This window comes from Falco peregrinus, chromosome 5, assembly GCF_023634155.1.
Source record: "Falco peregrinus isolate bFalPer1 chromosome 5, bFalPer1.pri, whole genome shotgun sequence".
NCBI lineage: Eukaryota > Metazoa > Chordata > Aves > Falconiformes > Falconidae > Falco > Falco peregrinus.
Window position 1 is genome coordinate 76,134,112 of NC_073725.1, and position 25,883 is coordinate 76,159,994.

General features: G+C 59.5%; 2 protein-coding genes across 3 annotated transcripts; one reads left to right on the forward strand and one right to left on the reverse strand.

Moving 5' to 3' along the window:
• Positions 1-1,123: 1,123 nt before the first annotated feature.
• Positions 1,124-3,461, forward strand: PERCC1 (proline and glutamate rich with coiled coil 1). Its single transcript, XM_027796195.2, has 2 exons — positions 1,124-1,233; positions 2,587-3,461. The coding sequence occupies exons 1-2, from the start codon at positions 1,208-1,210 to the stop codon at positions 3,323-3,325; spliced, it is 765 nt and encodes a 254-aa protein (XP_027651996.1). The 5' UTR covers positions 1,124-1,207; the 3' UTR covers positions 3,326-3,461.
• Positions 3,462-4,179: 718 nt separating this feature from the next.
• On the reverse strand, positions 4,180-25,857 carry CLCN7 (chloride voltage-gated channel 7). Of its 2 annotated transcripts, XM_005244098.4 has the most exons (25): positions 25,661-25,857; positions 17,732-17,803; positions 16,434-16,505; positions 16,139-16,204; positions 15,380-15,512; positions 14,931-15,040; positions 14,118-14,198; positions 13,624-13,686; positions 13,003-13,086; positions 12,743-12,836; positions 12,243-12,307; positions 11,641-11,757; positions 11,251-11,305; positions 10,685-10,745; positions 9,815-9,953; positions 9,445-9,538; positions 7,925-8,094; positions 7,530-7,581; positions 7,083-7,210; positions 6,821-6,906; positions 6,398-6,530; positions 6,231-6,290; positions 5,692-5,868; positions 5,514-5,594; positions 4,180-5,393 (listed from the first exon to the last, which is right to left on the reverse strand). In XM_005244098.4, the coding sequence occupies exons 1-25, from the start codon at positions 25,790-25,792 to the stop codon at positions 5,307-5,309; spliced, it is 2,412 nt and encodes an 803-aa protein (XP_005244155.2). In that variant the 5' UTR covers positions 25,793-25,857; the 3' UTR covers positions 4,180-5,306. The 2 variants fall into 2 exon arrangements, with proteins under 2 accessions (XP_005244155.2, XP_055662102.1); XM_055806127.1 differs by lacking the exons at positions 16,139-16,204; positions 16,434-16,505; positions 17,732-17,803; positions 25,661-25,857 and adding an exon at positions 16,003-16,131.
• Positions 25,858-25,883: the final 26 nt, after the last annotated feature.

Here is a 25,883-nt window from a genome sequence, read left to right on the forward strand (position 1 = left end):
CAGGGTGCAGGGTGGCAGGGAGTGCTCTGAGGGGACAGACCAGGAGCTCTGGCCATCCCCAACCCCAATGGCCAGGGTCCCACCCCCTGAATGTCCCCAGCACAGACGGTGATGGGGTCTGGGAGCTGTGTCAGACCCCCACCATCCTGTGCCCTGCAGCTGTCACAGGCAAGCTATCCTGTGTCCCCCAGCCACGCTGTGTCACTGGCCCTTTCCAGTCCCCTGGCCATCTGTGTCCCCTGGCCATGCTCTGTGCTGCCCCAGACGGCCCTGCTGGCATGTCCCGCTGCCCAAACAGAAATGGCACCTCTGGCCACAGCTGCCTTGGGACCTGAGCTGCTCACCATTGTCACTGCCCTCAGTCCCTCACATGCTGCGTGGACCAGCATAGCCACATGCTGTAGCAGACACACGGGGCACCCCAGCACCCCGTCCATGGTGACAACGCTGCCACCCTGTCCCCACTGTGGGGCTGGCCTGGCTACTCTCCACACAGCACATTCCCACCTCTGCATCCACAGGCGCTGCCTGGGGCACCCAGCCCAGCACCCTGAAGCACCTCTCCTGCCAGCTGTGCCATCGGGGCCATGTCTTGCTGCCTCAAAAGATTCCGAACCCCATCCTGGGGCTGGTCAGGGAGCCCTGCATGTACCTCAGGGAGGCACAAGGCTGGAGATGGGGGATCCAGACCCTCACAGGAGCTGCACAGCACCTGGGGGGACCCCACAGAGAGGCTTTGCCTGCTGCAGCCACAGCGGCAGCACCTGTTTGCAGAGGCATCGCTCAATACGCAGTATGTTCTTCAGAAGATCCCTACTCCAGGAGTCAAAATAGCATGAAATTTAATTTTACGCCTATTTGACAAAGCTTCATTTCACCTCCAATCAGCAGGGAGATAAGAGCCCTCGGCACAAGTGTGCAGGCAGTTTGGCAGCTGGGGCTGCCGATTTAATAGGTGAATTTACAGGAACAACACTTGAAAATCCCCTGGCTAGTGAACCATTAAGGTGAGCCCTGCCTTCCGTCCCTGCGTCCCTCCCCGCGCCGCTCTCCCGTTGCTGGGTGCTAAAGCAAACCCCAGCTCTGTTTACCAAGTCTACTATTACAATACAGCTACCAAATATTTGCCAGCCGTCAGCTCGCTGCTCCGCTATAAATACTTCAGGCCCAGGTGGAGGGACAGGAAGGGGGAGCAGCACGGGAGCCTATGCATGGCTGGGCGGCAGCGCCAAGGTGAGTGCCGAGCCGCGGCCCCGGGCGATGCCCTCCTGCACCGGGGCATTTCTCTGGCTGAGGGTGGCAGTGGGGAAGGCTGGCTGTGTCACCGGGGCGGTCCTGCTCCCCTCTCCCCACAGCCCAGAGGTGTGTGGTGCCTCGGGAGGCTGAGCCCCCCACCGCCTGCCCTGGGGTAGCACGGAGGCAGGACCAGGGGTCCCGTGGTGGGAATGGCACAAAGAGGGACGCACGGTGACCCCAGAGATGGCAATGATGCTGTCTCAGGCAGGATACATGGTCCAGCACGGTGCTTGGCATGGCAGGAGCAGGGCCTGTCCCCCAGGGTTTGTCCCCTGCCCCAAGACTCTTTCAGGGCCGGGGCTGGGGCAATGGCAGTTCCAGGCATGTGGCCAGGGATGCCCTGCAGCAAGGCAGGGCTGGGAGCTGGGGACCCCAGGGCACAGGTAGCGCTCACTACAGATGGGCTTCATCCAGTTCAGCGAGACCCCGCCATGGCTGGAGCCCCCCAGGGCTGTGCAGGGAGGTGGCTGGGTTCACCCTGTCACAGCGAAACCTGTGGGGCCATTGTGTGGGCAGAGCACAGGGCTCAGCATCCTAGATGCTCAGCCCAGGGCGGCAGAGTGCTGAGCGCAGGGTGGCAGGGACAGCTAATCCCAGGGTGGCAGGGTGCTGAGCCCAGGGTGGGTGCTGTGTCCCATTCACCTCCACACACAGCCCCAGGGTGAAGGGGCACATCTCGCTGCCCCACAGCTCTGCGGGACATCTCCGCTGCCCCATGGCTCATAGCTTAGGGGGGCATCCCCACTGCCCTGCATCCCATGACTTGGTGGGGACACCCCTGCTGCCCCATGTCCCACAGATCAGTGAGGACATCTCTGCTGCCCCACACACCTTGACTTGGGGATGTTCCCATTGACCCACATCCCATGGATTCGGGCAGACATCCCTGCTGCCTCATGTCCCATGACTCAGTGGGGACGTCCCTGCTGTCCCATGTCCCAGGACTCAGTGGGGACATCCCTGCTAGCCCATGTACCGGGACTAGGTGGGTACACATCCCTGCTGTCCCGTGTCCCATGTCTTGGTGTGAATGTCTTTGCTGCCCAGTGTCCCAGGACTCACTGGGGATGTCCATACTGCCCCATGTCCCATGGCTCAGGGGGAACACTGCCACTGCCCCATGTCCTATGGCTTACGGTGGACATCCCCACTGACTGGCAGCCCCAACCTTGCCACTGTGCGGCACGACATGGCTCCCCTGCCACCTCAGGGCCAAGTGCCACTGCGGGGCGGTGGCATGGGGAGGGTGCTGGGGCGCCTGCCATCCTCACTCCCTGTCCCTGCCCGCAGGGTGAGTCCAGGCCCCGGGGTGCCCCTGCGTGCTGACATGGCGGCAGGTGTCATCCAGCCCCTGGCTGAGCTGCGGCTGCCCTCACCCTTCCCGCACGGCCTGCTGCTGCCCGCACGCCCTGAGCCTGACTTCCCCGACCTCTCCGAGGAGGAGGAGGAAGAGGAAGAGGAGGAGGAAGAAGAGGTGGCGGAGGAGAGCATGAGGCCAGAGCTGGCCATCCCCAGCGCTGCTGAGACTACTCTGCGGCTCCTCAAATTTTCGGAGCTCATTAGCTGTGACATCCAGCGGTACTTCGGGCGGCAGGGCCGGGACGAGGCCATCAGCAGCCGCAGCATGCCAGAGGACTGTGGCTCGCCCCGGAATGTTGAGGCCCAGCAGGAGGCCACGGCACCGCGGGGCAGCCCTGGGGCCATGCACAGGCTGGGGCCACTGGCTGAGCTCTTTGAGTATGGCATGCACAGGTGCCTGCCCGCCCAGGCAGCCGGCGGCAAGACGCAGCGGCTGGAGAAGAAATATGGCCACATCACCCCCATGCACCGGAGGAAGCTGCCGCCCTCCTTCTGGAGGGAGCCAGGCCCCAGCCCCACCAGCCTCCTCCATGCCGGCACCCCCGACTTCAGCGACCTCCTGGCCAACTGGACAGTGGAGCCAGGGCCAGAGCTGCCAGATGCCAGACAGGAGCTGCCGCCCGAGCCGGGCCAGCCAGGGCTAGAGGCCGAGCCCTTCGCTGGGCTGTGACCCCACCATGGGCCCGGGGGCCCCCGGCCCTGCCACGTGCCACCCAGTTAATGATAAGCCTGGTGGCCCTGGTGCCATTGCCAGGGCACCTAGAGCTGCCGGGTCAGAGCCGGCAATGGAATGAGTGAATAAATGACTCCTGCCAGGCACCAGCGCACGCGGTGTCCTTTGCCACCGGCCACCACAGCGTCCCCACTGCCAGTGACAAAGGGCTACTACTCAGCATGGCTCTCGGAGGGGGGGGGCGCCTGCCCCAGCAGCAGGAAGAGGAGGGAGCTCGGTGCTGGCAGGAGCCAGCAGCCCGTGTTTACTCTGCGGCCCAAGTTGGTGGATCCCACCCTCTTATCTCAGCCGCGCCAGGGCAAAGGGTGACACGGGGCCTTGTTAAGCACCCGGCTGCCAGCACCCAGTGGGGACCTCTCCCTGCCTTGGGGACCTGTGGTAGCCCACAGCTCCCTTGCCCCATGGTGGTGCAGGGGAAGCAGACCCACAGGGGAGAGCAGGGCCACCGTATGGTGCCGGGAAGGCAGCCGGCCCTTCCCCATGGCCCCCACTGGGCTGTTACCAGGGCCCAGCCAAGGCATTCACTGCTTTGTGGTGGCTCTTTGTTGGCCTTGAAAGGGAAAAGCACCCAGTCAGGGGCAGCCACCCCCTGCCTTGAGCGCTCCAGCCCTGCCAGGGGGCTGACAAAGGCAGGGGCTGGCCTCCCTCCATGCAGCCCCCTAGTCTGTGCCTTCCTGGCACCAGCAGCGGGGAACGAGGATCAGCCCCAGAGGGACACCGGCAAACATGGTGCCAAGCCTGGGCCGTAGCACCCAGGGAAGAAGAGAAGCAAGAGATGGGCAGCATCACAATAAAAGTACAAACAGGCTTTATTTCAGCACAGAACCCCACAGTCAAAAGCCCCTCCAGGAACCAGGTTGCCCCTGCCCGAGGGAGGAGAGGGCAATGCCAAGATGAGGAGCAAGGGTGGTGGGAGATGGGAAGCTGAGGTGCCAGGGCTGGAGCTCTCCTCATCACCCAGGGGAGTGTAGGCTCTGCTCCTCCCCCCTGGCCAGACCCAGGCCTGGAGGTGGGTTTTAGAGCACCTGACAGGGCAGCAGGCTGCTGGAAAAGGCTAGAACAAGCTGTAGCAAGTGCAGAAACACACTCAGGGTGACTCTGGACCCCAGCACGGGCAGAGGGGAGAGGCAGCAGCAATGGTGGGAGGAGGGCAGGAGGAGCAGAGGGGCACACACCATGGGCACAGGCTGCAGGACCAACAGTGCCCCAGAAGCAGGCAGCTCTCCCCTGGCCCCATCCTTGCCCTGAACCCTCATGGGTGTCTCCCCACCACCAGGTTGGGGTCAGAGTGGATGAGGGAAACAAGAAAGAGCAAGAGGCGGCAGCTGCTGAACCACTGGAGCCCGTTTATTGCACAGCCGAGCAGGGCATGGCCCCCTCCTCCAGCTGAAGGGACAAAGACCAGAGACTCAAGCGTCTGCCCCAGGCAGTAGCACAGGGCAGGGGACTGGAACCCTGGGAGCAGGGGGGAGCCCCACCACATCCCCTCTGCTCCCCCCACAGGCCCTGCAGCAGGGGCCAGGACAGGGCTAGGTTCTGGACAGCCCAGGCTGGGTGGATGAGGCAATGGAGGCCATGTGCCATGACAGAGGACTGTGCCCAGCTCAGCAGGGCACTTCTGCTCCCCTGGCACACTCCAGCCTTCACCCAGCCCTCAGGGAGAGCCCATGCCAGGAGCTAACGGAGCCAAGGGTGCGTTTTGATCCCTCGGGGAAGCAGAGGAAGGGGTGAGAAGAGGAGGCAGTAAACGTGGGAAGGCAGCAATGGGCAGGAGAGCCAGGGCAGCACGGCCATGCCGGTGCTCCAGGCACCACGATGCCTGCACGGGCTGGCCCAGTCCTCTCCCTGCCTCCCGCAAAAGGCAGTCCCCAGCTCAGAGGAGCTGGGGTGCATCTCTGCTGGGCAGCACTGCCCCACGTCACGTCTGTGCCAGTGAGAGCTCCTCCAGGCCTTCCTTTCCCAGCCGGTACCTAGCGAGGTCCTTGCGGGTGACCATGCCCACCACCTGCCGGGAAGGGGACAGCGCACAGCCCCACACTGGTATGCAGAGCCCAGGTACAAGGGCACATGCCCCCCCTCGCCCCCAGGGTCCCAGCCTGCCCACACACAGCAAGCAGAGACTCACCTCGTTGCGATTGTCCACGACCACCAAGTGCCGCAGTCCCAAGGCTCGGAAGAGTTTGAACACTCGTGGCAGAGACGCCTCCTGCAAGGCAGAATGGGGCCGTGTCACCCCTGCTGGAACCCACTGCCTATCCATGACCCCCGGGATGCCGGGGTGCAGAGGGGTCCCCGACCATTACCTGAGGCACGGTGTAGGGCGAGGGGTTCATGAACTCGCTGAGGTCAATCATGCACTCGCGCTCATCCTGGGAGACATGGATGGATTGGATGGGGGGGAAGCGTGGGTAGGCATCCCGAAAATCCTTCAGTTTCAGCCGTCGCTGCACCAGGCTAAGGTTGGCTCTTTCTACAAAAACCTTGGGAGGAAAGAGACCATTGGGGTCTGTCCCACAGCACCAACATGCACCAGGGTTAGGGCAATGCACAGGGACAGGGAGGGAAAGAGGGTAGGAGCACAGGGGAGATGCACTATCTGCAGAAGAATAGCCTGTTTCCCATTCGGGGTTTGTGAGCCCAGTGGGGTGCAGGATGATGCTGGGGTAACCCTAACACAGCACAGCAGCCCCCACCATCTCCTTGGGTGAGCAGAGCGTGATGACAGGGACCCCCTGCCAGCCCCTCCTGAGCAAGGCAGGCAGCAAGGGGCCTGAGGCAGCAGTAGGACAGGGGCACCAGGGCTCAGACATGGCTCAAAGAGCCTCCATGCAGCATCACCCACCTTGTGCTTCAGCAGGACGATGAGCTGGGAACGTAGGATCAAACCCCGCAGTCCTGCCACCTGCAACAGAGCACCAGGCATGAGATGGGGCAAGGGTCCCACACTACAGCCACCCCTTGTGGGGCCAACCCCCAGCTGCATCGTCCTGCAAGCAGTGCCTGGCCCACCTGGGTGGCATCAGGGTTGCTCTCCACCACTGGGAAGCCATTGTGGTTGGAGGAGGTGTCACTGAGGATGTCCACAACCGTGCCCACTCGCTCGATCCTCCGCAGGCAGGTGACAGGAGTGCTCATGACCTCCCTGCAGGGAAGGCTCAGTGTGAGACAGCTCCATGGCAACATGTCCCAAACATCCCCCACAACACACACACCTCCACAGCCCTGATGTCTCCTCTGTCCCCAGAACCTGCCAGGGACATGGGGAGGGCATGCACTGCAGGCCACGCTCCCTGCCAGGGAAGGAGCTGAGCTGGTTGCACCAGGGGACAGCACACTCCTGGGACTGAAGTGTGTCACCACCTCCATTTCCAGCTCAGGCCAACAGCAGGGTCCAAAACCTGCTGCCCTAGGAGTGTCCCACAGCCCACTTACCTGGCCGTGAGGGAGTGGGATGTCACCGGGGCCTCCCAGTGCAGGAAGGGCACGCTCTGCAGCTGGATGTGCATGTCATAGAGCCCCTGCAACGAGAGCAGAGCCATCAGAAGCCACCTAGTGACATGCTGAGGGGTACAGCCAAGCATCAGCTCACCTCTGAGGAAGCACACGCTTGTCCTGGCCCCCCCACGGCTCCCCGACACCACCAACCCTGACCCACAGCCTCTTGCTCTGTCCTGGTGAGCACACCAGCCCTCACCTCCACGAAGTAGTCTCCCACAATCTTTGCCGTCATTAGCACCAGCATGATGGGGAAGCCATAGGTGACATTGCCTGTTGCCTCCATCATGATGACCGTGAGACTCAGCGTCATCCGCACTATTCCACCTGCGAGAGACACCCAAGGGGTTTGGGGGTTTAGGAGGGCAGGGAAATGCAGGATGAGGGGACAGCAGAACACCTGAGGCCCAAGTCTCTGCACAGCGATACAGGACCAACCACACAGGCAGGGGAGCCTTGGACAAGTCCAGCCCCGACTAGTGCCCCAGCGCTGCCTGTGCTTGGCAGGGTCATTCAGAAACCAACAGCTAGGCTGGGCTTCAGCTGGGGAAGAAGCTGCGCAGGGAAGCAGGGACTGCTTTTTCCCATGCCAACTCCACCCCGATACGATCAGAAGGTGGCCAAGACTGTGCTGTGGGGAACTCACCCAGCTGTGCAGCAGCTCCCATCAGGGCATACTTCCCGGGGTCAGCCCAGATCTGAGCAGAGGAGAGAGAAGGAGCCGAGTCAGCTGCTGGCTGCAAGGCATCCAGTGACAGCGAGCAGCGCCCTGGCCCCCCAAACCCCCCTCCAAAGCGGAAGGAGCACCTGAGGCTGCCTGCACAGCCCAGCTGCTGGCAGGGCTCCGTCGGGAATTTGAAAAGGCCAGACCCAGCTCAGGAATACATCACATAAGGAGCCCAACCCACTCCAGACTTCTGTACCAAGCTCTTAGCCACCTCCATGCATGCCGCCTGCACATCCCACCTGCCCAGCAGTGAGGGAGGAGGGCTGGGTGCCACCACTCCCACCACCCAGCACCCCGTCCCACCAAGGACGCACCGAGCCTTTGGTCAGGTAGGACAGGGAGATGCCAAAGAGCCTCCCCCAGGCAGCGCCGATCAGCAGGGAGGGGATGAAAACCCCTGCAGACACCGTGAGGCCGTAGGTCCAGCAGGCCAGGAAGAAATACATCAGTGTGAACATACCCAGTGTCATGGGATTGTAGGAACCTGAGGTGGAGAGAGAATGGAGAGTCAGTGCCAGTCCCGCAGCCCAAAGGGCAGTGCGACAGGCTGTGGCCATGGCAGAGCAGACAGCAGCAGCCCCACAACACACTCCCAGCAGTAAAAGCCCCTCTCATCGGGTCCACTTGCTGCCCTGGCAGCACAAGCCTTTCAAACCAGCTCTTTAAGTTGTTTCTGCCCCCTCAAGGGCCCTGCCAGCCACCCAGTGCCATCCCAAGCCCTCCTGTCCCACCAAGTCCAGCACACGCCTTTCCTCCATCTCATGACCCACAGTGACCCAGCCCCTTCCAGCCCCGTGGTTCCCAGCCTCCTGCAAGGCAGCCTGACGGGATTCAAAGCCCTGAGGGACCACCAGTGCTGGAGGACAAGGTCAGGAGGACAGAGGTGCTGGTGAGCTGGCAGGGGGCCTACCGCCAGCTTTGGGATCAGCTCAGTAGAGCAGGTCCTGCAGACCCCCTCCTGTCCCACAGCTCCCACGGCTGCTCTGGCTGGTCCCAATCCATCCCATGACGAAAGCTGTGCCATCAGAGCCAGACCCTGCTGTCTTCAGGACTCAGCCTGCTGCTATTTTAAGATAGTTGAGCAACTCAGTCTAGTTTAAACGAGGACTTTGCAAGCTCTCCTTCACAGGGAGGTCAATGGACCAAAGCCCTGAGCCAGGGAGGGCCCAGCATCGCAGAGAGCAGCCCTGAGACACAGGACAGTCATCACTTGGCTTCAGCTGGCCAAGCTGTACTCTGTGCTGAGGGTCTAGAGATTTGGAGCTGTCTGCTCCCTGCCCACGTGCAGCTGTGCACCAAACTCAGAGCAGCAGGCAGAGGGCACGCCATCATTACTCCAGGTCCAAGGGAAGTGGGAGCCAAATTGCACTTCTCAAGCAAATCCAAACCCCAAGATCCACTTCCTCAACCTGCCCAGAAGGTAAAGTCATTCTGGGGCAAGAGGCCCTGCTAATTAAGAAAACAGCCAGGGATATTGCCAAGACAGACTTCAGAGAGCCAGCGAGGGTCAGACCTGCTCCCACACAACTCAGAAGTGACAGCTTGCAAATGTGCATAAACAAAACCACGTCCTTGTCCACAGGCTCCCGAGACCACAGCCCTTTGGCTGAGCTCCTAGCTGCCATGAGGCACAGCACCCATTCCTCCTCCTTCCACCACCACAGCAGGAAAGGAGCAGGTACAGTACTTTGCTGGATCCCATCATGCCCTCATGGGGCCATACCGGTCATCCCCTGTCTTGTCCCCCAAGTGGCCAGGGAACAGGTCAGCCACCTCGTGCGAGCCCAGCCCCACTCTGCTCATGTTCAAGGACCTACTTGCCAGGCACACGGACCTGGAGGGTCGTGGAAGAGGTTCACGACGCTCTTCTCAGGTGTGTTGAAGAAGGCAGTGGCCATGGAGTTGTACTCTCCATCAGCGCAGAAAAGCTGAGGGTGAAGAAAAGAGAAGTGGCAGATGTGGGCTGCCCGCAGTGAGGAAGGCTGCCAGGCTGGGGGGGGTATGTGCTGGCGAGGCAGCGGCTCTGGGCGGCAAGCACAGCGGCACCACGCCAGGGTTGCCAGCTCTGCCTGCAGTGAGGGCACTGACTGCAAGGTCCAGTGCCACAAAACCCAGCACGGTCTCATCTCCCTGCTCATCCACCAGCCTCCGCCCAGGCTCGGGGTGCCCTCCATGCCGGGGGGCTGTTCTCCAGCATCTCCTACCTGCAGAGGATATGCCACCGTGCTCCCCTGAATGGGCTGACAGTCTCTCGAGCAGTAAATCATGACAAACCCCACAGTCGCCGTCACTGCTGCCACCAGCATGGCCTCGACCACCTGGAGGCAGGGCCGGTGGATGTACCTGCGAAGGGAGCAGAGGAGCGAGGGTGGCACCCAGGGGCATGGGCAGGATCACCCACAGCCTGGCTTGCCACATCACTTTGGGCAGACAGACAGGCTGGCTGCCTCTGCTCCCCACCCAGACCCCACCAGGCTGTCCTGGGCTGGCAAAGGTGGGCTGGGAGGCCAGCAGCTCCAGCTGTGCCCTGCCTCCCCTGCACGGAGTTGGGTACAGCTCCCATGGAAAGGCTGGCATGATCTGCCAGGGGGGGACAGTGCAAGCCCTGAAAGCTGTGGCCTGTGAAAAGCCCTATTGGAGTGATGGCCTGGAAGCTGCTGCAGACCACTCAGTGCTCTATGGCCACAAGTCACCCCTCCCTGAGGCCACGAGGCTGGTCCTGGCATTTGAAAAGCTGGTGACAAGTATTGACTGTGCCAGACTGGGCTTGGATCCATTCTCTCATTACTCACAGAAGCACAGAACAGTCAGATCTGTGCAGTGTTTGCACCTCTTTGGGCTCTCAAGTCATTCGAGGGAACTATTTGGCAGGGCGAGAGCAATGGTGGGATGCTGCAGGTCACAGCCTCGACCACAGGCAGGGAGAGGCACAGCCTCCCAGCTTCCAGGGGCTGCGGTTGCTCACATTAAGTGCAAGATTATGGCCCTGCTCTGGCTGGGAACACTGCTTCAAGGGAGCACAGAAGGTGCCAACCAACCCATGCCAATCACCTTAACTACCCATGAGCTCTTACCTGATTCGGAACATCGTTAACCAGTAGTTGAGGGCATTGAACAGGGCCCCAAGGATCCCACCTGAGAATGCAAAAGAGGAAAAGCTCAGCACACAGGTCCCAGGCTCTCCTACAGCTGCCTAGGACACAAGGAACCTGTGAAACTCAGGGAGACATCAACAACCCAAGTGTGACCAACAGCCCTGTGACACATGGATGCTGTCTCTGCAGAGACAGCCAGGACCCGACACCAAGAGGAACCCAGCACGAGCAGTGGGATGGGCCAACTCCATGGGACAAAGGCAGCTCATTTGAAAGCAAGGGGCTGCCCACGACTGCGATGCACTGACCCCACTTAAGGACTTGGCGGTACATGGATTAAAGGGGCTCGTTTCTGCTACAGCGGTAAGGGCTGGGCTAGGATCCTGCTCTCACCCCCATGTAAACCCTACAAGCAGCCTCTGATCCAGAGCTTAATGGATTTCCCATTCTCCTTAGGAAACTGGATCCCAAAGCTTTTTAGACCCAGACAGAGAACAGAGGAAATTATTCAGACTAATCAAATTGAAAGAGCAGCACTTTCTTACCAACCACTCCCATAAAGATGAAGATAGGAATTTCCTGGATGGTGTATCCCATTTTCTGCAAACAAGCAAGAAATGGGTTTCAGATCTCCTGGCCCATCTGCAGCCCCACAGCCTGTCACTGTCTGCTGGGACAGCACAAGCCTGTGCCAGCAAGCAGCTCCCAGAGCTGCCCCAAAGTCTCCCCTGGATACCCCGCAGCCCCCAGACTCAGCACTGGCTGCAGAAAAGCCTTCTGCTGGGCTTGGTGGAGCTGGGGTCTGGCCAGACCCCACTGCCTGCTAGGGCAGAGCCTGCCTCAGCCCCTTGGTGATGTCTAAGCGGCCCCAGGCTGCCGTGGGCTGCCTCTAACCCCCCCAGCAGAGCCCTACACAGGCAATATCTGCGCCGTACCTCATTATCGAACCTGCCAAAGTTGATGAGCCCAGGGCTGGAGAGATCCCAAGCATTGCCATGGTAAACACTCAGGACAGAGTTCAGAGTGAACGTGGAGATCATGGAGGCAAAGAACTAGAAAGAGATGCAGCCCAGAGTCACTGCCAGATGCCTCCAGCCCTGCTCCCTCACCACATGCCCCCCCGCACTACCCCAAACCATGTGCCCCTGGCACTGAGGCCCTTGCGTAGGGCTTGGTACCTACCCACGATGTGGTGGGGACAAAAGGCCACGTTCCCTGTGGCAGCATCTTGAGCAGCCTACACTGACCAGGGGCTCGCTCCTCCATTTGCCTTTCTGTTGCCCCAAGGCACAGCCCCAGGCAGCTCCCTTAGAAAGGAGCTGGCAGCAAGATGGAGCTCAGCCACGTTCAAATTCAGGCCCCAAGGGCCAGGGCACAAAGGAGGAGCTGGGGCACTGTTCCCTGGGATGTTACACATGGCTGCCCAGCTGAGGCAGGGGTGGCAGGAGGCCTGGGGCTGCGGGGCACTGGGAAAAGGCAATGCCTCACACCAGAGCTGGCAGTCCTCCATTTACTGCTCCTGCTTTCCAGTACTTACAATTCTCCACGTAAGGAACTGGTTCCAGAAGGAAGCCCCTTCCTCCAAGCTGAAGAGGACACCTCCTGCAAATGCAAGACACAAACACCTTCACATGGGGCACGTGCCACAGACCCTTGGCTCACAGCAGCAGCCGAGGCACCCAAAGTAATCCCAGCCCAAGTGCCCCACACCTCGCAGGCTCCAGCAAAGGGACCAGCAAGGCCATCAAGCCATCAGTGACGTACCGATCACAGAAAAGCCCTTCACTGCCCTCCTCCATCCCAGGGAGGCAACATTTGGGATCAGAGATCATGATGATCACAGATGATCCCTCTCCTTTCTTCCCAAAACCTGCATGGCGCGGCAGGATAGCTTGGAGCGGGGCTGAGCGCTTTGTGGGAGGGCTCCTGCAGTGCCCTAGGGCAGATCCTGGCAGCTGCCTCCATGCAGATGGGAGCAACCTCCTGACAAGATCCACATGCAGGCACTGCTCAGCATCAGAGAGCCAGGACACGTACCCACAGGGGCACCAAATGCAGCCGAGACACCAGCAGCAGCTCCAGCCGAGACAAAATCCCTCTTTTCTGTGTCTCTGCGGAAGTACTCGAAGATCTGAAACACCAAAATGAAGGCAGGTTTAGGGCTGGCCACAGGCATGAGTTTAAGGGAGACATGGTTTCCATACACAAGCCCAAGCCACCAGTGTGACCCCGAGGAGCAGCCCGGTTTGGGCACAGGAGGGGCATCTGCAGTACAACCATTGGCCCTCAGCACCAACCTTGAAGTCTCGCTTTAAAGACGTGGATCTTCCCTGGGAGATCCCAGCAGCAATCACTGCTCCAGAGTGAATCATAGGTCCTTCCTACAGACAGGAGAGCAGAGTCAGATCAGAGAGGGAAGAACCCCAGGGACGGTCAGGGATGGTTGAATGCTGCTCACCAGGTCGCAGCCCTGAAGAAGCTGGCCGGGAGGATTTCCCTCTGGGAAACACAGACCTTGCTATTTTCCCCCCTTAAATCCTCATTCTAGCAAGTGTCTCCCATGGCCTGTTCCCACCAGCACTTCCGCCAGCTGAGGAGATTAGGGATTCCCTTCCTTCAATCCTAGCAAATCAGAAAGGTCCCAATGGGGCACCCAGGTCCCCTATCTAACATTTGCCGGGACAACCACCGACAGATGTAGGCTGCTGCTCTCCTGCCCCCAGCTGAGCCATGCACAGCCTGGCTCGGTGGTACCGTGTGTCCCGGGGGCTCCCCAAGCCTGGCCACACCAGTCACCTTGGCCAGCAGGCCAGCGAATACAAGTGGGAAGGAAGCCACCACAGGGCCCCCAGTGCATGGCCGGCGAGGGGTGCAGTACGTATGCCAGCAGCGTGTCAGAGCGCCCTTGTGCACATCACCTTCCCAACAGCCAGGCCGCCGACCACCGAGAGGATGACCCCGCAGACTTTGATCACCAGGGTCTGCAAAACAGAGACAAGCACAGCACATCACGTGGGAGGCATGAGGAACATGACTGTGGCAGCCCTGGGGGACATGGACCACATGTGTCACAAACAGGTGGTTTAGGTTAAGTCACTGACCCCAAACCACTTGTTCATGACCGTGACCCTGGGGAGCTTGTGATTCTCAGCCCCCCGTTGTGGCAATGCGGTTGGCCAACCTTCTTTTCAGAGCAAAGAACTGCCCAAAGCTGCTCTCCCAGTGCCCGCTGCGGATCCCAGGGCAGGGGATTTAACCCGCCGGCACCAGCGGGGACAGCACAGCGGGGTGGCCGGGAGCTCATGCCAGCTCCTCTGCCACAGCGCAGGCAAGGACACAACGTGCCCAGGCCAGGCGGAGGGAGCCCCATCGCAGGCAGAACACACACATCCCACCGCCTCCCCCCTCCTACCTTGAGGCGGACAACGTGTGGGATCTTCACACCGTTGAGATAGCATTTGATCTGGGGAATGCCACTGCCAGCTGCGACGGGCTGTGGGGAGCAGGAAGAGCGTGAGTGGCTGCCACGTACAGGATGGGGCCACACCAGCCACCTTACCCCCGTCTCTCAGCACAGGGCACACCACGCACAGCCTCAGAGAGGCTGAGAGGTGAGGTCAAAGCCTATCTACAGGCTCTGGAGGAGGGCTTGAAGGAGGTACCCGCTGCCCCTAAGGGCAAATGTGCCAAGGAGAAGGAGCTGGCTGGGTTCTTGGGGACCATTAGGCTGTTCCCACCACCATGCCATGGCAAGAGGCCCAGCGCTGCAGAAGGCTCACGCTTGGTGGCCAGGGAAAGCAAAAGCAAAGCCACAAGGAAGACACTGCTGACTCAGGGCGGCCCAGTCTCTGACCTGTCCTCCTGAGCATGGCCCCAAGGCATCCCACCAGCCCGCGCTCCGCTGATGCTCCTGAACACCCAACATGGAGATACCAAGCCAGGGCCAAGGCTTGTGAGAGCACCCAAGGCTGAAGCACACATTCTGCCCCAGGCTGCCAGCGAAGGGCAGCACATCCTGTCAGTCTGATGGCCCTGGAGAACCTCAACAGCAGAGCTGGAGCCAACGCTGAGGAACTGGGGCTACCAAGAGCCAATGTGGCAGAAATACATTTGCTGTTACACAGATGTGCACGTCTTCTGGAGACGTGATCCTGCTTCCCCCACGTAAAGAGCCAGGGCAGGAGGCACAGGGATACCCCAAGCCAGACCAGTTCCAAACTCTTACCTCTATGAAAGCAACAATCACGGAGCCCACCATCACCACGCTGGCGTTCAGGGTAGCCCAGAGTAACAGGGAGAAAGACAGGCCCCCTTTCTCTGTGAATTTGTCAATGTCTGGGGAAGCAGCTCAAGGAAAGGCCAGTATCAGCTGGGTACCATCCCTCCCACCACGATAAGGTGCTGCTAAAATGCTTCTTGGGCTGCAGTAGATCCTGCACAGTTAGGGCAGTCACAGCTGCTGCAAGGATCCACCTCCATGATGGCAGCACCCAGCCCCAGCTCAGCCCCACAGAGCAGCCAGGAGCTTGGCAGCACTTCGGGCAGCAGGGTCCATGCTGCCAAACTCAGGCAAGGAAGCCCTGCCCTCTCCCCCAGCACCCCTCTTGTGACTGCCAGGAGCAGAGATCCCACAGCTCCTGGCCAGCCAGCGGCCATGGCTCCATGGGAGGATACTGCCCTTCACCACCCGGTACTTCAGCCCAGCCAGGTTCTCTACCACAATGTCAATGAAGCAGGCGATGAGGCCGGTGAAGATGCCGATCATGGCACAGATAACCCAACGCTTGATCTCCACCGTCCGGAAAGCCTGGGGGACCGACAGCCATCAGACCCTGCTGCCACCCAGCCCAGCTCAGCCCCCGCCAGCATCAAGGGGACTCCAACCCACCTGGTCACCTTCCCCAATGTAGCCCTATACCTGGGCAGCTCCAAGGAGAGCTGCTCAGGGAAAAATGATGCTGGCTGAGCCTAGATGGCAAAGCCTGGCTACAATTTACTTATTTCAACCAATGCCCCTGCCCCCCTGTGGGATCCCTAACAGTAGACGTGCTTTTCCAGCTTGCCTGCCGCCATCAGACCCCTCCTGTTGAGCTTCTTGCTGTGCCACTGACTCCCAAAGCCCCCAGGGCAGGTGCTTCACATGGCTCCAGAAGTCCCTCTGCTCAGGGACCTGCTCCGTGCTGCCCAGCAATGCCAACTCGCACCCAGGCCAGCTCCTGTCTGAACCACCCTGTGCTGGGTCCTTGCTCCTGAGGTTTTATGGCTCATCACAAGCTGATCAGTGCCCGTAAACTCACCCTGGCTCAAGCACTGACTTGAACACAACCTCCTCTGGCATGGAGAAGCCCCCCAAGCAGCTGGGCAGGGAGGGAAGCTTCCCTGGGCCATCCCAGCTGCAGGGACAGAAGGTAGCTGGGTCACAGCAAGACTCACTGTGTGGTTTATCCTCCTCTCCTCCTCCAGGAACAGCTGGTTTTCACTGTTGTCATAGTCCAAGCTCTAGTTCAGGAAAGGGAGATGCTGTTACCATCTAGTACAGGTGAAGAGATGGTCGTGCTGGAGAGGGCTGCCCTCAGACCCTCACCCCTGCCCTTCCACACCCCTGTGTCATTTTCCCCCCTCGACCCCACTCCTTCCCTGCTGAAACCTCCCTAGCTGGGCAGCCACAAACCCTCACCCACTGCATCCCAGAGAACAGAGCTGAGTTGGGAGGGAGATGGGCACTTACCTCATACTTGAGTGACAGGAGCTTCTCATTGTGGGGGATCTCATTGGGATGCTGCCGAGGAAGCTCTGTCTCCTGTGGGACATGACGCACAGGTTAGGACAGCCAGGTCCGACTCCAGCCCTCCCCTCTACCACGTAACTGCTGGTTTAACACTAGCTTTTTACGCTCAGGAGAGGCAGGGAGGACTGCAGAGTGCAAGCTGCCTGGCAGGCTGAGATCTGGGATGATTTTTCCACCAGCTGGTGGATGTATGGGATTTAAGGCAGCTGGAGCAGGCTGTCAGGTGTGCACTCCCACCCACCACCTCTACAGCCCAGGGCAGGATGTTTCCCCACAGGCAGGTACAGGGTTCACCCAGCAGGGCAGCACGCTGCCATGTTGATCCAGCGCTGCCTCCAAGTGGCTCCGTGCCCCGGTGGAGGGCAACCTTTCACCTCAGCAGGAAATTCCTCTGGCTGAAAGCAAGGAGCTATTTCAAGCAAGGCTGTGTTTTTGGGCAGAAACCAACTTCTATTTCCCAAATGCCTTTGACCATGCAAGCTGTTCCCAGCTCCGAATTAGGGCATTTACTGAGGATGCTGGAGGGAACAGCGGCACCCTGCACCCTTCTCCAGCCCCATGTTACAGCTATGGCCAAAGCAGACCCAGCCTGTCCTCCAAGGCACTGGATTAAGGCATGTCCCTTCCCATTCAAGAATTCCACAAGAAACATTTAGCAAAAGTCTTCTCGTTTGCTCTTCCTACAGCTCTTGAGCTGCGGCAGGAGCACCTGGGCAACAAAAGCTTTTCAGGTGTGCATGGGGGAGGCAGGGAATAGCTTGAAGCCTGAGAGTTTTTGCAAGATGCCTCCTCTGCCCCTAGCCCTGTCCCCAGAGCTGAGACGTGTCCCCCTCAGCTGCTGTCACACTGCATGTCCCCTCCCCTGCCTTCACGCTGAGCTGGGCAGCGGGCAAGAGAAACAGCTTTAAGCCTTCGTGGCAACAAGGAAGAAATCCCACCCCATGCACTTCTGCATTTGCTCCCGTGGGAGGAAGGTCCCTGTGCTGGCAGGCTGGTGCTGCTGCCCAGGAAGGCGCAGGGGACCTCAACACGTGGCGGCTAAGGGGAAGCAGCAAGGGTCAAGGCAGAGCAGCAGGCAGCTGCCCACACCATGAAGGTCACCCAGCCCAGGAGGAAGCACTGGAGCCCTCATAGGATAAGTGGGATGTGAAGGGGGGGAACAAATGCAGCCGTTAATGCTGTTAGTGGAAGAAGGGAAGGGGTCTTGGTAACAGTGGGCTCCCTCCTGTGCCACTCACCAGCTCATGGACATCCTCATTGAGGTCCACATTGCTCAGCTGCCCGATGCGCAGGAAGGAGGAAGAAGTGAGCTGAGGAGAGAAGGGAAAATGGGGTCAACTTCTGAACATGCTGCAAGCCTTGGTAGAAAGAAGAGGCAGGCACACAGGTGCTTGTCCTCTGCCCTCCTCGTCACGCTCTGCCTGCCCACTGCCACAGCCCCCTGAAGCACAGCACCCACAGAGGACTGTTCATGGAGGACACGCTGAGGAGGTGGGACCTGCCACCTCAGAGGGAACACGAGGCAGCAGCAGCCTGCCCATGGCTCAGCCAAGCTGCTCCAACCTCTTAGCTGGCAGAGCCGGCTCACCCAGGGAAGGGGCCAACCAGCAGCAGCTCATCCGGGACTGGCAGCTGGCAGCCCTGAGAGCTGGGAGAGTCACCAACAGCCTCCGGCCAACGAGCGTGGTACCCCCACACAGCAGCCGTGCAGCCAGCAAACCTGTGCCCAACAGCACATTGATGTTTCCCCAGAGCTGGGGAGGGACCAAACCCGCAACACAAAGTGCCATCTCCACAGTCACAAGGACACCAAGAGGCACGAGCACCATCCCTCAGCTTGTGCACCCAGCCAGCAGTAAGGGATGGCAGAGGGCACGTTTGGCTTTGCCACCGGCTCCCCAGGAGCAGCTCCCAGCCAGGGAGCTGAGCACATCGGTGTGTTTGTCCCCCTCCGAGCAGCCAGGACCGGAGCGATGGTGGGCTGGCTGCCAGCCAGTGCACACAAAAGGAAGCGGAGCATGATGCTCCCATGCAGCCTTGGGGATGCTGGCTTCTGAGCCAGCCCCAGCGCGATGCCGGGAAGGAGCACTTGTGTCTCCCTCTGGGGAGCAGGTTCTCCTTTCACTGGTGACCGCTCAGGCTTGTTACTGGCAGTGTGATTGTGTAATGTGGGAGTCTTTGGGTTATTTGGGGCATCTCCCATCTCCTGGCTGATGCAGGCAAGGGTTTGGTCTGCAGCCGAGCCAGCTGCCAGCTGGGCAGTGCCGCGAGGGGACTGGGCAGAAGCAGGCAAGCTGCCGTCACCTCTCCACTGTTGTGAAACACAGAGATGTACAAGGGTGCAAGCAGCATTGTCTCCAAGCACAGCCCAAATACCATTTCTCAACATTAAGATCTTCTGCTCCACAGCCTCACCCCTCCCCAGATGCCAGGATAAAGGACTGGAGAATAAAAGAGGGATGGTGAGCAGCAGCAGGGCCCTGGCGTGTCAGTCCCTCTCTGCTCACAAGCTGGCAGATCCCAGATCAAGACCCTGCTCCTTTAATCTCCACCGATCCCGTCTGGAACAAGCAGGCCAGGGCAGCCAGGAGCCACACACGTCACTGCAGACAAAGAATATCCCTTTGTGCTTGCAGCCTGACCTATTTTTCCGATTTCTCTGTCTGCTCCACGTTCCCATTTACTCCCTGACCTGCAGCCGGGCTTTGCCTCTATCCCTCCTCGGCGCCTGTTTGTCCCCAGCAGCCTGAGCCCGCAGCAGGGGCTGAGCACAGAACGCTCCATGCAGCCGTTTTCGGACACTGGTTTGGCAAGACCAGTCTGGGCTTTGGTTCTGGTCCATGATGGCTCCACTGTCTCCATGGAAAGGATCCAGGCAGAGCCCTTTCCCAGCAGTCAGAGCAGACCACCATGGGCACCTATGAGCCAGGGACACCCAACGCTGTCACTTCCCTGTGGGTACACAGATGGGAAATTCCACAGTCACAAGCTGGAGGCAGGAACTGCCTGTTCCAGTGCCCACAGGTGCCCAGCCCTGCTGGTGGCAGACGGAGGTCCCAGCCGGGCCCCTGCCACCTTGGGGTGGGGGGAAGGACACAGTCCTTGCCCTGAAACCCTGGGAGGGACAAAGCTGAGACCTTGCAAGGGAACCCATCTCCACTGGCTTCAGAGAGGACAAAGATTTAAGGCTCCCATCAGATGCCACACATCTAGGGCAAGATCGAGGCAATGAGATGGAAACAGCCACTCATGCAACATCCCCTGCTCACGCCTGGGCTCAGACCTTCAGGCACGACCAGCCCTTCAGGGAAATTCTCCTTCTGCTAGCCATGGGAGTTTGCCGAAATATTAAACATGGCTGAACTGGTGACACTCCTCCCTATGGAGCAAGCAGCTAGGGCAGAGCAGCTCTGCTCCCAGCGGGTCAGGCAGCAGCAGGGCCAAAGCACAGATGGAGGGAAAGGAGCTGCAGTTGAACCTGAAGCTGAACTTTGTTAGACAAGGAGTGTGATTTTCATATGCAGCCCCTACCCACTAAATCCTGGCGTCCCTCTGGCATCCAGGCAGGCCAAGCCGTTCTGTGAGCAGAGTTGGCTCCCAAACCACCTGGCACAGGAATCACATGCTGGGAGGACAGAAAAAAGTTACTTCCATCAGCACTCAATTTTTATAAGAGAGACAGGGCATATTCAGGCAGCCAGCAGCCAAGACAGAAGGTTATTTGTGCACAGCTCAGATTCACTGAGCACACAGACAGCACCACCCTCCTTTGGATGCTTTTCAAACTCAGGCCAAGGCAGCTGCTGATCCCGGGTACGTATGATGTCGGTGTGACCCCGGTACAATTATCTCCACATAACAACATGCACTGTTGCCAAAAGCCAGAGGATGCAGGCGGGTTAACAGCCCTCCTGTCCCAGGAGAGGCTCGTGGGCCAGCTGAGCCTGCCTCTGACAGTGGTACATGAACAATGATGGCACCCAGCCCTCGGCACTCACCCTGTTTGGGTGGCAAAGCCAATTCCTTACCCATTTTGAGCTCTGCAAAGAGCTGTCTGGAGCCTTGGTCTGGACCAAAACTGCTTAACTTCTTTGCCAGTGGGGCAGCTGGTACACTGACAGGCAGGGCTGCTCCTCAGAAGGAGCCCACCAGGCTGCAGGGAAGCCCCTGAAGATGAGCAGAGGCAAACACAAAGCCCTGCACCAGGGATGGATGTGCCCCAGTGGCTAGAAAGCAGTTTTGCTGAAAAAAGCCTTGCAGCATGTTGGTGAATAAGTTGAAGAGGTGGCACAAACCTGCAGTGGAGGTGGTTGACCACCTCCTGGGTGGTGCAAGACCACAGCCAGGAGGTCCAGGGAAGGGATCCCATGCCTCTGCATAGCACCTGAGATAGCACACCTGGGACCTGGTGTCCAGTTTGGGCTCCCTGGGACAAGAAAGGCATGGAGATGCAGGAGTGAGTCCAGTAAGACAGTCAGGAGCCGGAGCATGTGGCAAGACATACGAGGAGAAGCTGGTGCTTCTCAGGAAGATCTTCTGGCCATCTCTGGACACCTAACAAGAGGCTGCAGAGAAGATGGAGTCAGACTTTCCTCAAACATTGATGGGACAAGAAGCAATGGAAAAGCTGCAACAAGGGAAAATCTGCTTAGACGTCAGAGACGAATGTTCACCCCGAGGGTGGTGACACACTGAACCTGGGGCCAGAGAGGGCGCAGAGCCTTTGACCTTGGAGATACCTAAATCTCCACTGGATGTGGCCCCGAGTGACTTGGTCTGAGGGATCCATTCTTAGTAGGAGCTGGGCTAGAGACCTCCTGAGGCTCTTTTCCCCGTCATCACGCTGCCACCTACTCCAGCACTGCTCTGAGATGGGCAAGAGCAAATTCAGGATCAATCTCAACAAGAAAAAAATCTGGCAGAAGACCTCAACTGCCATCCTCTACTCATGCCCCAGAAGGATCATCTCCGAGGTCGGGCAGTGGCAGCTGAATGTAGATACCAGCATCAGCCCGGAACATCACAGGTTGGGGTGGCAGACAGCAGCACTGCTGCCAGCACCCCCGTTTAGCCAGCGTGACAAGAAGCCACCCTGCTGTATGTGATGCCACAGCAGTATTTCAGGTCCAAGCACAGCAGTCAAAGAGCAGTCCCTGTTTGTGAATAGCAGAATAACTTCCACTGAGGCCAAAACGCTGCAGAACCAACCCAGGCTGTGTGCACAGTGACCCAGCAGTGCCTCCCAAACATCGCCCTGAAGAGCTGGAAATAGGGAACATCTGACTCTGCCCCACAGTCCACTTCCACAGGGATGAGGCAGCTCCCTGCGGCACATCACCCACCCCCTGTGGTCTGGCATGAAGACAGCCCCCCCCCCCCCCCCCCCATACACCGCCCCTTATCACTGTTCTGTTGCTCATTAACAAACTGGAAGCACGTGGCTTTGTTATCACTGAGACAATGCGCGGTGCAGACCACATCAGAAGCCCACAGCAATACTGCAGAAGCAGCAAGGGGGGGGGGGGGGGGGGGGGGAAGGAAGAGGATTTCCAGCCCTCAGGGTTCCCTTGGCTCCAGTGTGCTCTGCCAAGGAGCCCCCGGTACCTGCTTGGGTGGGAAGGATGGCTCGAGGCTGTGTCACTGGGTGGCTCACCAGCTATGGCAGCCCTGTCACTGGCTATGGCAGCATGTGGGGGAAGAGGAACTGCAGGGCTTTTGAAATCCCCTTCCTCCACCACACAACCACAGCTGCGATGGGCTTCCAACCAACACAGCCACCATCCCCAAAACACCATGGCAGGAGAGAACAAGGCTCCTCACCTCCAGGCCCATAAGCGGGGAGAAAACATCCAGACTCTCCCCATGGTGTCACCACTCGGCTGTGATTTTGCTTCCAGCCTCCCTCTGACACTCCAGGGCACAGCTGCTCCTTGTCCCTCACCTGCGCAAGGCTGGGAGATGCTATTGTTTCCCTGACCCACCTGCCTTTCTCCAGCTACCTTGTCCCCTCTGCAGAGGAGCAGTGTGAGGTTAAAGCATCGCCACAGTCCCCAACAGCGCGAGCACCCAGCAGAAGGGACTGGACTTGCAAAACCCCTCTGCTTGGGGAAGCTCCTGACACCGCTCAAGGGCAGTGGCTTTTCAGGGAGGCCAGCTCCAGGCTCCAGCAGCAGGCAGGCAGGGACAGGCAGCCTCTCTGCTAGCACGCAGGGGATGTGCAACGTGCAGCCCACCCACCAGGAATCAGGGCTCACGCAGAAGACTTCTTTTTCTCCCTCCCCCCCGCCAAGGTTTTCCGATTGCAGCAAACACAGCAGCCCTCTGGCATCACCACCGGGTCGCACGGGCTGCACTTCACACCCCATTACTTGAAAACAAGACCAGTAACTCCAGAGAGGCAGAACAAACACAGAGAAGGATGAGCCGCCCAGCAGCAGCAGCCTGGTCCACATTTTGGTGGCCCCCTGCCCACATCTCCTATTCCAGGCACCCTCTGGAGCAGGAGCATTATGCCAAGTCCAAAGTCAAGGCATTTTAGCACAAACACCAAGCATATCTTCAATGGGTAGCGAAGAACTGTCTTTTGAAAAATGCCTAATGATGGAAATTGGCTGCTCTTACTAAGATCATCCACCCACTTCTCAGCCCAAGAACCAACATGCACGGCTCAAGAAAGTGGGAAAGGGGCAACCCACAGTAGGCACAATGATCAGGCATACAGGCAACGTCTTGCTTCTTAATATACTTGAGGCACTAGAAAGTCTCAGTGAGAAGATGAAGACTCAGACAGCTCTAAAGCAGCACTCAGCTGGCCCCAAAACCAGAGGGGACCTCAGGCACAGCCCTGTAGCATCCCCTCTGTGGTCACAGGCATGTTTAGCCAGCCCCTCCTCACCTCCCACCCACAAGTATTCAACCGCAGTCAGATAGGGAACTAGAGACCTGTTTCGTTTTGTCACTTTAAGACTGCTTTCATTTCCATTGAACAAGCACACAAGAACGGGAAGAAGCTCCACTGGGGACAGCCCAGGTTTAAGTCTCCTGTGAGCTAAGCAGCTCCAGTCTCTCTCTGCCCAAGCTGTCCTGCCTTCCTGCTTCAACCTGCATGACTACACAGCATCTAGGTCAAAGGACCTTCCAAAGGAGAGAGGCAGCTGCCCTATGCCGAAAGGCAACCCCAGCGCTACAGTGGCAACCCAGCTGCCACTGCCAGGTCAGTGCCACTGCCAGAGGCATGTGTGGTCTGGGCAGCCACGGGTTCGGAGCTCTGGCAAGGTACCTGCTCTCCTCCTTTGCTAAGGAAAATGCCACATAATGCCTATGCCACCAGCTGGGACCCGAGCTGTCCACGCTGTAAAGGGACATGGTGACAATAAATCAGATTGGCAGGGCTGGATATCCACCACCACTGCCCGGGCTGTAGGGGGGCTCAGGAATTTCTTCCAAGCCACCAGGAAAAGCCTTTCCTAACTGACTCACAGCCACGAGATCTGGTTAATCCCTATTTTAACACCCTGCAGACCTGCAGAATTCACCACGTGGTCTATAAAGACAACCCGTGCTGTAAACACACAGGGTCCCATTAGACTGACTAGGAAGATTATTTATTTTTTTTTTACACCAGAACAGCTGCAGTGGTGCAGGTGACTCCTTCTAGGCGCCATACCCCACTGCCACAGTGCAATGCTATATGCTTCCAGCCTAACGAACCCTGTCTTTCCTTCTAATTAGCCTGTTGCTCTGACTTGCCCAAGAGCAGAGCAGCACAGAATCATGCTCGGTGAGATGTCCCTGCTAACAGCTGCCAAAAGCTGGCACTGCTCCTCCCTGTCTAAACTCAGGTCTCCCAGCAAACTCTTCACAAGAAATTCGAAGACATCACCCAGAGACAGCCCCTATCCCACCTGGTACTGGCACAGAAACACCCCATGGATCCAGCCTGACATCCCACCCAGCCCACCCTGCTGCAGCTTCGCTCTGTAACAGGCACCAAGTGCCTCAGCCAGAGCCATGCTGTGCTTCAGCTAACCACACATGTGCGGGCAAGACTGCTGGGCAGACTGCCTGAGCCAGGTACACCAGAGAGAAATTTCTCTTCAGTTAATTACCCAAAAATAATTTGCAAGAAAGAATTGGCCTCCCCGTGTTTGTAACATGGCCCACCCTGGACTTGCTTTTTGGCAGCGCAGCTCCATACGTACTGCGTAACATCCACCACCGCGCCAGCGTTGGGTGCTCTTTGTGTTTGAGCTTGACGCATTGGTTTGGGCTGCAGCAGCATGCCAGGCAACGGGCTCTCTCACAGAATGAGATTTTTCATAGAAATGAAGAGGGCAGCTGCAGCAGAGCAGCACCCTGCACCTACCAGCACAGAGTCCCACTGGCTGGGGCTCGGCTGCACCCACAGCAGGGCAGTGGGCAGTAGCTGGCCCCGCAGAGCTGCCGCAGGGTTCTGGCAGGGCACTGGCACCCTGTGCTGGCAGCTGGCCATGGCAGGACTGCCCCAGCACTCAGCAGGGTGGGCAGCGAGTCAGTCCCCACACTCAGTTTTTCCCTGAGTGACCCCAGGGCCCCACGGCATGGCCGTGGCTCCCTCCTGGCTTCTTCCCACGCACTGTTTTCCTCTGCTGGAAAGCTGCTCCCGTCTGGACCCTGCCACGTTCTGTTTTCCCCAGCCTGGGGGAGCCCAGAGGGACCCCGACCTCCCCCGGGGGCTGCTCAGGGAGCAGAGCCCCGACACCCCGCAGCTCCCTACCGGCAGCCCTCGCCCAGCCCCGGGGCAATGAGCCCGGTTCAACGCTACAGCAGAGGGGAACGTGGACACGGCCCCGGGCCCCGGCCCCGGGCCCCCCTCCGGCAGCCTCTCAGCACAGGGAGGCCGGGGACCCTCCCGCGGTGCCGGTACTCGCCCGCCAGCCGCCGCCCCGGGGCTGGTACCGTTGAGCAACGGGGTGGTCTCCAGGTTCTGCTTTCCCCGGCCGACCCCTGGGGGGCTGCTCAGGGAGCAGAGCCCCGACACCCCGCAGCTCCCTACCGGCAGCCCTCGCCCAGCCCCGGTGCAATGAGCCCGGTTCAACGCTACAGCAGAGGGGGACGCGGACACGGCCCCGGGCCCCGACGCAGGGAGGCCGGGGCAGACCACCCTCCCCCCCGGTGCTGGTACCCACCTGCCGGCCACCGGCCGCCAGCCCAGGGCCGGTACCGTTGAGCAACGGGGTGGTCTCGTCCGCACGCCCGTCCTCGTCGTCGTCGTCGCGGTCGCGGCCGGACCAGGACACCTTCTTGGCGACGTTGGCCATGCGGGGCGGCGGCGCAGCCTGCCCGGCCCTGCCTCACCGGCCGGTCATGTGACCGCGTGCCGCGCCCTCACGTGAGCGCTACGGCGGCCGG